General features: G+C 39.9%; 1 protein-coding gene across 15 annotated transcripts in view; it reads right to left on the bottom strand.

Annotated features, from left to right (window-relative positions):
- Positions 1-12196, bottom strand: part of Kiaa1328 (KIAA1328 homolog) — a 299019-nt gene that overhangs the window by 279352 nt on the left and 7471 nt on the right. For 6 of the 15 annotated variants that reach the window (XM_003751756.6, XM_017601011.3, XM_063277515.1 and 3 more), the window contains exons 2-4: positions 11256-11291; positions 10477-10619; positions 5341-5435 (exon numbers count right to left, since the gene is read on the bottom strand). The exons of 1 other annotated variant lie outside the window; for it this stretch is intronic. In XM_003751756.6, the coding sequence (XP_003751804.2) occupies positions 5341-5435; positions 10477-10619; positions 11256-11291 (274 nt within the window). Of the gene's footprint in view, positions 1-5340; positions 5436-10476; positions 10620-11255; positions 11292-12196 lie in introns of those variants that run through there. 8 more of the 15 variants (XM_017601012.3, XM_039097032.2, XM_039097031.2 and 5 more) reach the window with 4 other exon arrangements.

The raw sequence follows: 12196 nt of genomic DNA, 5'->3' as shown, positions 1-12196 counted from the left end.
GGTTGCTCAGAGCAGGGGGCCAGCACCCAGAGAGGTAGGTGTAAAAAGAATACTCACTCACAAGGAGGCCTAGTAGGCGGTGGAGACTCGGGCAGGACATCTGCTGTACCAGGGCCTAACTAGGGTAACTTGAACTAGGAGATAATGGTGAGCTAGCATGCTGACTAAGATCCCAAGCATGATGGGAGATTTACGCAGGGTTTTAAGTAAACGCTGATAAAGCAGAGCCGATAAGGAATCAGCACTGTGCTCACACTGAGTTAACCTGAAGCAGAGCTAAGAAGGACAAACCCTGTGTGCAGGATCCAGATGTAGGCTACAAGAAGAGAGTTATCAAGAAAGCGTAGGCCATTATGCTGATGGGGACTAAGGAGCACACGTTCCCCCAGATAAAATCAAGGCCTAGCAGAGTAAAGAGAACATTCAAAGAAAAGATCAACTCAAAGAAAACCAGAGGGGAGAGGGGAAAACAAAGGCAAACTAGCTGGGACTAGTGTGCTGTAGGAGCAGGGAAGGAGGAGTGTGTGGGAAGGGACTGGAGGACTGCAGTGGGAAATGGGAGTGCTAGCATACTGAGGAAAGTCTCTCTTCAGGACATGGCATAACAGCCAAGATGGAGCATTAGCTACATGCAAGATGGCTTAACAAAGACGCCAAGAAAACACAACAAAGGAAAAGAGCTCCTCACTGCAAGCTAAGAGTTACCGTTACAGGACACTCATCAAGAACAACTATGAAACCTTCAAATGGTGCTTTGAATAGTTATTTGATGACTACAGAACAAAAGTAGGAACTGATAGAGAAAAAAATAATAGAAAAATCATTATGCTCCTGGCAGTTCTATAGTGTGAAGTGTCAAAGGGAATTATGAGAAATGCACAGACCTGAATGAGACGACCGCACGGTAGGCATGTGGGCACAGTGAAGGCATGCCAAGGAGGAGGCTCGCTCAAACTAAGAGAAATGCATGGGCTCTACGCGCTCACCATAAGAGAAACAGAGGGAAAGACAAACAGAGTAAGTCCAAAGCAATGAGAAAGAAGGAAATAACACAGATGAGAGAATTTTTAAAAAAATTAATCTACTAGAGACTGGAAACATAGGAATGGAAGTACATTCAATAAAAAGCTGGGGGAAAGTCAATAAAACTGATATGCCTAGCAAAGAGAGAAGAGAAAAGATTCAAATCACTACTGTCAAAAATGAAGGATTGCAGATACCGCGTCATTAATGAGACAGTGAAAGAATAATGTTAACTTTAAGCTCACAAATTTGACAACTTGAAAGAAATGAAGCAATTCTCAAAAACTACAAGTTCCTTGTGATGGAGATATGGCTCAGAGGTTAAGAGCATGGGATATGTATTCATGCAGACGACCACCGATCTGATTCTCAGCAACTCTAGTTCCACGGGAACCGACGCCCTCTTCTGACCGTCATAGGCGGCAGCATGCATGCAGGCAACACACCCACACCCACAAACGCTAATAAGATATAATTTAAAAATACCCTACAGACTTGTAAGTTCAATCAAAATAAAATAGACAATGTGAATAACCTTAAAAACATTAAAGAAATTAAAATTTTAATTTAAAGATTCTTTGAAAGGAAGTCTCCAGGCTTTTACCACTTCACTGGAGAATACTAACAAACATTTAAGAACTCACGTCACTTCAAAGCAGACTTGATGGCATATGCATTAACCCAGCACTTAGGGGGCTAAGGCAGGAAAACTGCAAGTTCACAGCCAAACTCAGTTAAATACAAATATAGAGGGGAAGAGGAGGAGAGGGAGAGAGCCAAAGAGGGAGGAGGGAGTGGAGAGAGGGGGAGAGGGGGAGAGGGCAAAGGAGGGAGAAAGTGGAGGTGGAAGAGACAGAGACAGAGGGAGACAGGGGGAAAGAGAGAAGGAGAGACTCTAAAACCTAAAAATCAAAGCCAACCTAACACTTGATTTCATACACATTCTCCCAGAAATTATAAGCAGGAAAATCGCTAATTATACATAATGGGGCTATTATTACCATGACACAAATCAAAGTGACAGTTTGAAAGCACAAAACTTAGGACCAATACTTCTCATGAACTTTGCTATAGAAATTCAAAATAGCAAATCAAACTGTTCCATACATGAAATCAGTTTTTACAACCTAAGCTTAACGCATAGCTTTAACCTTAACACCCCAAAAGAGAATAACATATGTGTGTGCAGTGCTAATCACTTGAGAAAGAATCTAAGACATTAACGACAGCCTTAAACAGAGCAAATACCTCATAAATATCGGAAGCAATATGTGATATGGGTTGATAACATCTTTTTGCAATTTTGAGTTCTATTCTGGATTATTTGGAGTAAATAAAGTAACCCCCTTCCTCATAAATTCTGCTAGAGAGCTCTATAGAGAACAGCTTGTTTCTTTCCCACACCATGTTTTCTGTGCAGTTCAACAAATACAGAGCAAAGCCTTTTCTTTAGGTCAGACAGAAGACATGGGAGAAGGGGACAATTCAAATTGGGGTGTATTCTTGGTCAAATTAATACAAAAAAATTGGATTCCTTAATTTTGATTTTGATTCCTTAATGTGTTTATCAATGCAACAAATAACATAAAAATTGATCTGTAGCTTGATGAAATACTAGTGTGTCAGTAGAGTTTTTTCTTTTTGCTTTTGTTTTACTGGCATTGACAAGCTTGTGCTAAAGTTACTATGGAAAGACTAGCCCTGTTCTTTTTCAAAATAAGAACAAAGTGAGAAGAGTTACTCTACTAAGTATAAAGCTTTCTCTACTGTATATGTACAGTAATGGAGGCGGGGACAGGCAGGCAGGCCAATGCAAAGCAGGAACCCAGAAAGAGGCTCATACAAATATGCACCTAACAGAAACACATAAAAGATTTCTATAAATGGTGCTGGCATAAATGGACATCAACAACAACAACCATAACCACCAAAAAACTCAACTCAGACATTCATAATACAAAAACCGACTCAACTGGATCCTTGATAAAAAGAAAAAGAAAAGACACACTTACCTAGTTAAGGTTGAAAGCTTTAGACTGTGGAGACCCTGAGGATACTGAGGAGGAGGAGAAAAATGGAGGAGGAGGAAAGTACTTACACTACACAGCCAACCAGAGACCTACATTTAAGCACGTGAACAACTCTCAAAACTCAGTACGAACACCCAAACACTCTGGTGTGCTAGAGCCACAAGAATGCGCCCCGTTCTGGTGTGATATAGCTATGAGAATGCGCCCCGTTCCAGCGAAGACACAGACAGGAGTAAGAACATGAAATAATGTCCCTGTTATCGACCATTATAAAAGACAAACTAACCAACATCATTAAATTCCCCTGAAATTCCTAACGTTAAAATTACAGACTTTGGAAGTTACAATTCCAAACACTAGATTTTTTTTTCATTGTTGGTGGGGGTGTAAAATGCTACATCTTCTTTGAAATATGGTTTCTTAGAAAATAAAACACACTTAATACCAAAGAAAGCAAACTGTAGTGCACATGTGAAAATCTATACTTGAATGTAGCAAATTCATTTGTAACTGTCAAACTCAGAAGGAATTCCAATGCTTTCCACTGACGAACCGTTAATCTAGCACCTCTACACCGAAAGGAAAACAAAGAAATACTGAGACATATACAACTTGGAAGGCTTCAAAGAATCATACTAAAAAGAATCAATCTGGAAAAAAATGACACAATATCTGATCCCATTCGTATAGTTTTCTTGACAGACTGTAATTTTAGTGCTAGAAGAACAGGTTTAACCACAGAGAAACGGGAGTTTTGGATTAGGGAAGTGGGCAGGAAATAAAGTATCTGTGCTGAGGCAGGGGTTGATGGATCAGAGGTTAAAAGTGTGTGCTGCTCTTCCAGAACATCTAAGTTCCATTCCCAGCACCCACGTCAGGGGGATCACAGCCACCTGTGACTGCAGGGCTAGCGAAGCCAACATTCTTTTCTGGTTTCTAAGAATACCTACATACACGTGCATAAACACAAAATTTTTTATGTGCAAATAAAGTGGTAAACACTTGCCTATCATGTACAAGGCCCTAGAGTCAATTCCCAGCACCTTTAAAAAACAAAAGAAATACAAAATCCTTGTAACAAAACTATTCAGAACTTTTACCATAGTGATTTTAATAAATCTATAATGAGTACATGTAAAACTGGTGATCTCTGTATATAACAGACAAGTTCTATGAATGTCAGTTTTCTGGTTAAAATAGTATAGTTGTAGTTAATCAAAATATTACCATCAGTAGACACTGGGTAAAGTGTGGATAAGTTCTCTCTACATTTATAATACAGCTATAATAACATCTATAGTTGTTTCAGAATAAAAAGTTATTCTCTCTTTTTTTAAAGAAATGAAAAAGTTCATCTATTTTATTTTATTTCTGTGATTCCCAGAGTCCTGTATTAAAATAAAATTCAAGTTTATCAAGTCTGATGCTAATAAAAATCAGTCCTGACATAAATAGGGCTGAAGGAAAGCTCATTCTTCACTGGGAAATCTAACGTGCTAATAACAATACACCACTTTGGGATATATAGAGTAGCCATTGCAGTACCGTGCCATTGTGGATGGAGGCACATCGCAGATGTATTTTACTGCAGTGGTACAAAAGTACATTAGAATAGATGCAATCAGTCGCCCTTGCAATATTGCTACAATTTTAATGCAAATTGTCCAAAGTCTTGTTAAATGCTAGTCCCCTAGTGCAATAATTTTGAGGTAACTCCTTGTGAGAAAGTGATAGGTCAATGGATGTAGGCCCTTGAATGTGAGTATTTGGGCAATAAAAAACATTTTTTTAAAAGTTCATTTTTATTTGATTAATGACAAAATGGCATTAGTGTTCTATTACTATGAAGAGACACCATAACCAAGGCAATTCTTATTTTAAAAAAAATAGCATTCAGTTGAGGCTTCTCTACAGTCTCAGAGGTTTAGTGTATTGTCAGCATGGCAGAGTGCATGGAAGCACACAGGCAGACACAGTACTGAAGGAACCCGGAGGTCTGCATTGAGATCTGCAGACGGCAGGAGGAGCCACTCACTGGCCCTGGCTTGAGCTTCTGAAATGCTAAAGCCCACCCCCCAGTGACACTCTTCCTCTGACAAGGATGCACCTACTCTGACTGGGTCATACCTCCTGACTCAGTCAGGCAGTGCCACTCCCTGGGTGATGAGGCACTCAAATCTACAAACCTCTGGGTTCCATTCAAACCGCCACAGACTTCACATACATTACCAATACTCTGCTCTCAATGAGTTGTCGCCTGTATAGCCGCCATGGAAGGTTGTCTCACCTGGCCAGTTCTTTAATTAAATTGGCAATGCGCCTTTTGTCCTCAACACATAAATCTTTCAATGACGCACTCTTCAGTCCTCTCTTGCAGAAACTCTAGAATAAAACACCTTCTGGTTACTGTTACTAAAAACAAATTTTAACTACTTTTATCAAATTAAACATGGAAAGTGAAATTTCTTAGAAATTACTTATCTGGTTGATTACTAGGTATGTTTTTCATTTAAACCTACTATGAATTCCAGACATGCTAGGGAACTGATAACAAACTAGACAACATTATAGAATTTACAGGAGGAGGCACACAGAACTGGAAGATATGCCTACTAATTACTAGAGAAGGTAAGTACCTTCCCACATTAGGGTGATATGTCTCTGGAAGACACTGTGACTCCAGGACTGTTTAAGATATATAAAGGCTAGTTAGGAGACACTATTATTAAGTTTTTAAAAATCAAATTTCTGAAGGGCCAGATATAAGAAAGACTGGAATTTTCCTGCAGTGTTTTTGCATGCCAGGAATACAATAAGTATTTTTTTACCTGATACCCATCTCGTTTTCACAGCAGTGTGACTGGGCAGACACTGCTCCTGCTCTCCATTAAGAGTACACAGTTTGAGACAAGATGGATGAAGCTAAGAGGTGCAGGCTGACAGGAACCGGCTATAGATCTCTCCTGAGAGACACAGCCAGAGCATGTCAAATATAGAGGGGAATGCTAGCAGCAAACCACTGAACTGAGGACGGGACCCCCGTTGGAGGAATTAGAGAAAGGATTGAAGGAGCTGAAAGGGCTTGCAACCCCATATGAACAACAATGCCAACCAACTAGAGCTTCCAGGGACTAAGCCACTACCCAAAGACTATACATGGACTGACCCAGGACTCCAACTGCATATGTATCAGAGAATAGCCTTGTTGGGGCACCAGGGGAAGGGGAAGCCCTTGGTCCTGCCAAGGTTGGATCCCCAGTGTAGGGGATTGTGGGGGGGAACGGTAGTAGCGGGGTGGAAGAGGAGGGGAGGGGTTAGGGGGCTAATGGACGGGAAACGGGGAAAGGGAATAACATTTGAAATGTAAATAAGAAATGCCCAATTTAATAAAAATGGGGAGGGAGGACACACACACACACACACACACACACACACACACACACACACACAAAGCGTACAGTTCAGCCACAGTTGTAGCAGCTGAATGGCAGAATAGAGTGCAAACATGGATTCCGCTATGTCCTCAAACACTATGCTATGCTGTGGTGTGATCGATTTAAGACACTTTTACAGAAATCCTTGTGGAGACATTTGGAAAATTAGAAAGGGAAGTCACTCCATTAGAGAAACACAAAGATTCAGAACTCTGTAGTATACAGTACTATATGGGTGTTTAGGTTTTTATTACTTCTTTCATATATTTTCCATGATTAAAATTTTTTAATAAGGATATGTAAAAATCAAGATAAAATATTAGTTTTTAAAATTCATTTAAAATAAAAGACATTGGTATTCTTTTAAATTTTTAGTATCACTTAAATCTAAGTTAAATTTAAATTGCCATTTGAAAAAAACAGGAAGAGAATCAGAAGCATATAATATTATAGGTAAATTTTTAAAGATGAGTATAAAGGCAATGTCAAAAACTGAAAAACTCAAACTGGGGAGCTGAAGGCACTGGACTGGGCAACAGAAGAAGTGAAGACAGGTGCAGGGCGCAAACCCCAAACAAACTCTGGCAGTCGGCACAATCTTATCAGCCATTTTATTACTGTTGTTTGTTTTCAGGGTAGCCTCAGATTACACTGAGCTTCTGGTCCTTCCACCTCTGCCGGCACAGGCCTGGCATTATAGACCTATACGACCATCACACTCACTATGGGTGCTGGGACTGCACACACAGGGTTTCCTTCATGCTGGCAGGCAAGCACTCTGATCACCTAAGCCACCTCTCCAGCCAGCCACTGTGTTGGACAGCAAAACCTGAAAACATGAATGCACGCCACCCAGAGAACAGCACAACTTGGCAACTTTTGCACCAGCACTCCCCGTTCTGTGGCTTCACTACTCCCTTTCATCTTGAAGCCCACCTTTCCGTGCTCAGCACTGTAATACTGAGTTGGGACTTTAGGAACCTCATTTCTTCTTTGGCATCTGGCTCTCTGATAAACTCTACTACAAAAAGAACTAGATTGAGACCAAGGTTGTAAGAAGGGAAGAGAATATACTCGTCCTTGCCTGCTTCCTGGGGCCTTCAGGGACACTCCAGCTGGTTACTCTCACAGGACAACTGGCTCTAGTTTATAACTGTTCCTAGAATTCAGCCTCTGAAGGGCAGACAGCAAAGCCAGTCAGACGGGTACCCTGACACAGAAGTCCAAGCTTCAATTTAAGCGCATGCCCCAATGTTCTATTCCAAGTCTTACTACTTCAAACCTGTTCTTGTTCATCCACCCCTGGAAAATGGTGGCTGTGTTTTACAGTTAATCCCTCACAATATCTTACTGTTTCCTTTTTGCTTTTCCAGTACCTATTTGACAACTTTTTAAAAGACAGGGTTTTTCTATGTAGCCCTGGCTGTCACAGGACTTGCTTTGTAGACCAGGCGTCTCTGAACTCGAGAGATTCGCCTGGCTCTGCTTCCGAAGGGCTGGGATAAAGGAGTGTGCCACCATAAGGTGTGTGTGATGGCTTCACCTTGCATGTGTATTTAAGCACCACATGTACACAGTGCCCACAGAGGCCAGAAGATGGCATCAGATGCCCCAGAACTGGAGTTATAGGTGGTTGTGAGTCACCGTGTAGATGCTGAGATAGGAACTTGTGTCTTCTGAAAAAGCAGCAAGCGCTCTCTAATGCTGATCCATCTCCTTAGTTAAAATGATAGATGAGTGCTAACACGTTAGCGAAAAGAAACTTAAAATTTCTCTATACAACATTAAGAAAGCTCATGAATACCCTAACAAGCAAAAAACTTAGTCCTGTGATACATACGAGTATTTATATAAAATTCCAAACATATAAAACTAAACATTGCTAAAAAATAAAAATATATCACTCTGTATAGGACAGGGTTTTGAAAACTATAGTTGAAAGCCAAGTTTAGCTCAATATATACTTTTATAAATGAAAATTTATTAAAAACAAAATAAAAACCCACCAAGTCCAACATTTAAGATTTCCTAAGGTTGGTTCATCTCATGCCACAGGGGTAAAGCTGTATGAGTAAGATGAATGTTTTTGATCTAAAGCCAACAAGTTGATTCTACTTGAAGTTTGACCTATGACTAGGAAGGATGTGCTGAGCCCAGGTTGCTGCAGGTCTGAGTTTTATCACAGCCACAGACTACAACTAGACACTGTACAAATGAGACACTGACTGCAGAAAGAAGTGTGACTAGCTAAGCTTCTCACGTATCGCCTTAGGGGCACACAGCGCTAGTGCTGGCATCGACAAACATCAGCACTGAAACTTGCCATTCTACTCCAAACGCCATCCAAAAGGACAACTGTTCTGGGTTCACCAGCAAACCCTCTTCACTACTCCACAGGCATGAGGGAAAGATGAAAAATGTCTCCACAGTTATACATTAGAAATGTTGAAACACTTTCCATAAATAGTCTGACAGTAAATATTTGGGGTGTTTTGGGCTTTGTCAGATGACAGTCACTAGAGCAACTCTATGATTCTACAAACCAGTCACGACATAGACAATACCTCAAAAAATGAGAACACCCCGGAAGAAGGATGAAATCATTTACAAACCAAACTGTTGTGTAGCTGTTTCCTCCAAACTGAAGCCCTACTCCTCAGGGAGGGAAGAGGCCTAAGACACACGATGCTACAAAACCTTCCAAGGCTCACAAAGTCTATCAATCCCTCAAATTCTAAAACCAGGGCAGAGCTGAGGAGAGGGTTTCAGCCTGCAAGCTGAACAGGAGGTAACTTTTCTGAATTGTCACCCACACGGGGAATGATTTTGGTGATGTAGCTCCCTTGAAGTCAACCAAGCTCATGTAAGTAACCCCAGTAAATTCTCTGATGGTGATGCCTGTGGTGAAGCAGTTTCTTCAGAATCTTGTCTGGAATGAATACCAGATTGATCAGTTCTCCCCAGAAAAAGCCACACAACATAAGCAGAAGGAAGATTCTACCCATAAGGCATGATTACAAACACACACATCAACTTTGACTGAGGAAAGAAAACTTAACAATCATAGCATTACAATAAACTGACTTTTTACTTTGAAATATATTGGTTAAAACAAACAGACAGAAAAACACACACACACCAAAGGAATGTGTGGAGTGGGGAGGGGGAGTTTTGCTTTTCTAAAACACAGAACAAAAAAAAATTTAAAAAATAACATTTTCTAAGTGAAAGGCATAATAATTCAGGCTGGTTTTCTACATACAAACTTCATTATAATATAAAAGGATCAGCCAACAGCAAATAAATTTCTAAGAATATAAACACAAAGAATTCCTAACCATGAAAACAGTGAATTTGACTTACCAATCAATGCCAGAAAAGAGTAAAATGTAAAATTTAAATACTTTGAGAACTAGGAAGATAATGCATTTTCTTGGCTATGGCTTAAAGCACATCTATCCTTTTTGGAACAAAACTCTTGCAAAGTGGTATTTTATACTGATTCCTAGCACTATCAATGATCATAAAAGGTTCTGTAGTTCCTAAAGATACAAAAAGACCGCCCTTCGAAGGTCTTTGTGCCTTCGCTAAGCAGTTATATAGAAAACTAACAAGATAGGGACAGGCTCAGTCAGTAAACTGCCTTCACTTAAGCATGAGGACCAGAGTTCAAATGAGGACATGGTAGCATTTGTTTGTAACTTTACCAGCAGACAGGACTAAAGGACAGAGACAGGTGAACCCCTAGAGTCTGACCAGGAGAGCACTGGATTAAAGAAGAGATCTGTGTTACAAACTAAAGGCCCCCACCAAATCCAGCAAAACAAAGTGGAGTGGGGTGATAAAGAAGTAGAGGAGAGTAGCCAAATTCTGGCTTCCACATATGCGCATGTGAGTGTATCCACGATGCGCCCCCAAACACACACACTTGCATGCATGCAACATGTATACACACAAAAACCTGAACAAGTAAGTAAACCATTACTGACCTGTTCAGCTACTGAATCTCCTGCACCTTTTAAAGACTCCATGGAGGCAGGAATATCAGTCACCTTGGGAACCTTAACTTTAGCATCAACTTTTGGATTTATCAACTTGAGCCTTGATCTTGTATTTCTTTCTGTGGAGATTCCTAAAAATGTTTATTAAACAAGACTTCAGAATTCGATTTTATTAACTTTTTCAATTTAAAACTCGTGTGTGTGTGTGTGTGTGTGTGTGTGTGTGTGTGTGTGTGTGTGACAAGATGTGACAAGAAGGTTAAAGAAATAATTCAATAATTCATTTAGGTCCTATGGACATTTGTAAGTCACATTAAAAGCAATAAATTACAACATCTGGGATAACATTGAGGGAATCCTAGGCTTTTCCCTAGAGGATCTTCAATGACTCCACGTGACTACTCTTCCAGTTGAACAATCAATAAGCAGAGAATCTTGTATTTAAACTGAATCGACTTATTATATTTTCTTTTGAGATATGAAATGCAAATTTTCAAAAAGAATCTCTTTAGTAAATGAAGCACAGTTTAAACCATAAATGCTGACTTGCCCAGCCAGATCCTACAAAGAGCCACCATTTCAGATCTTAAGAGGATATCATCAAATATTTTAAAACATTTGCTTTTTAAATTTTGTTTTTGAAAAATTGTTATGTTCATATGACTTGTTTCATATCCAACTGCACACACAAGGTTGTACCAATGTTTAATTTTCTCCTGATACGTAAGAACCCAGGGAAGCATCAAGCACATTAGGCACGGTCATACCTGGAACATAAACTACGGATTGTTCTTCATCAGAAACTGTGGGGGAAATATGAAGGAAAGTACTGTAGAGCACGGTAAGGTCCGTGGGCTGCCCTGCTCTGTGTACTAAGTTATCTCTTTTGACCCTAGAATGTACTTACTTCTTACAACCTAGAAAATGAGAAAGGAATGGGTATTTTACAAAACAGTCCCCAGATCTTTTCCCCATACTTGCTCCCAAACAGAATGCTTTTGTGATATGCACTCTGCTATTTTGCTACTTTCCTCTTACAAACCATGCAAAATAAATCATGTCAATAGTCAGTAGCTCTGAAGGTCAAACAACATTTTAGGGCAAGTCAGTCATACAAACACAAAGGAATATTTACTCTTCTATAATACATTTATGAAATGTCCCAAAAGGTCCTAGAGCCAGGAGGAAAATATAGGGGGAAAAAAAGAACTATTTTCCATTTCAAAAGGAGAATTTCAAAAAAAAAAGATAGACAGACACACATTTTTCTGTTGCAAATGTACACATGTACACACGCACACGCACACACACACACACACACACACACACACACAATCTATAAAGTCAATATGATAGTTCCAAAGCCAGTATCATATAGAAGGCCCCAATGGTGTTCTGTGTGGGCTACCAAAAGAACCAAACATAGTAAACAGTTCAGGAAAACAGAAGGCGTAGTTGAGGGCAGTAGGAGAAAACATTACTATATATGACAGTGTAATTTAGTAATAAAGTAAATAAATAAATCTTTTAGCTTCACATCAATCCTAGTGATTGAATCCTGTTTCCAAGAATTACTAACTGGAATTGCCTAGTAGTATGCTGGGCTTAGGGATGCAAGCCTATAATTCTAGCTACTGGGGAGGCTAAGGCAGAAGGTGCTCAAGACCTGCCTGGACTACAGAGTGCGTCAAGGCCAGTCTGAGTTATG

Source organism: Rattus norvegicus, chromosome 18 (assembly GCF_036323735.1).
Source record: "Rattus norvegicus strain BN/NHsdMcwi chromosome 18, GRCr8, whole genome shotgun sequence".
Taxonomy (NCBI): domain Eukaryota; kingdom Metazoa; phylum Chordata; class Mammalia; order Rodentia; family Muridae; genus Rattus; species Rattus norvegicus.
This window is presented reverse-complemented; position numbering and strand designations above follow the sequence as displayed.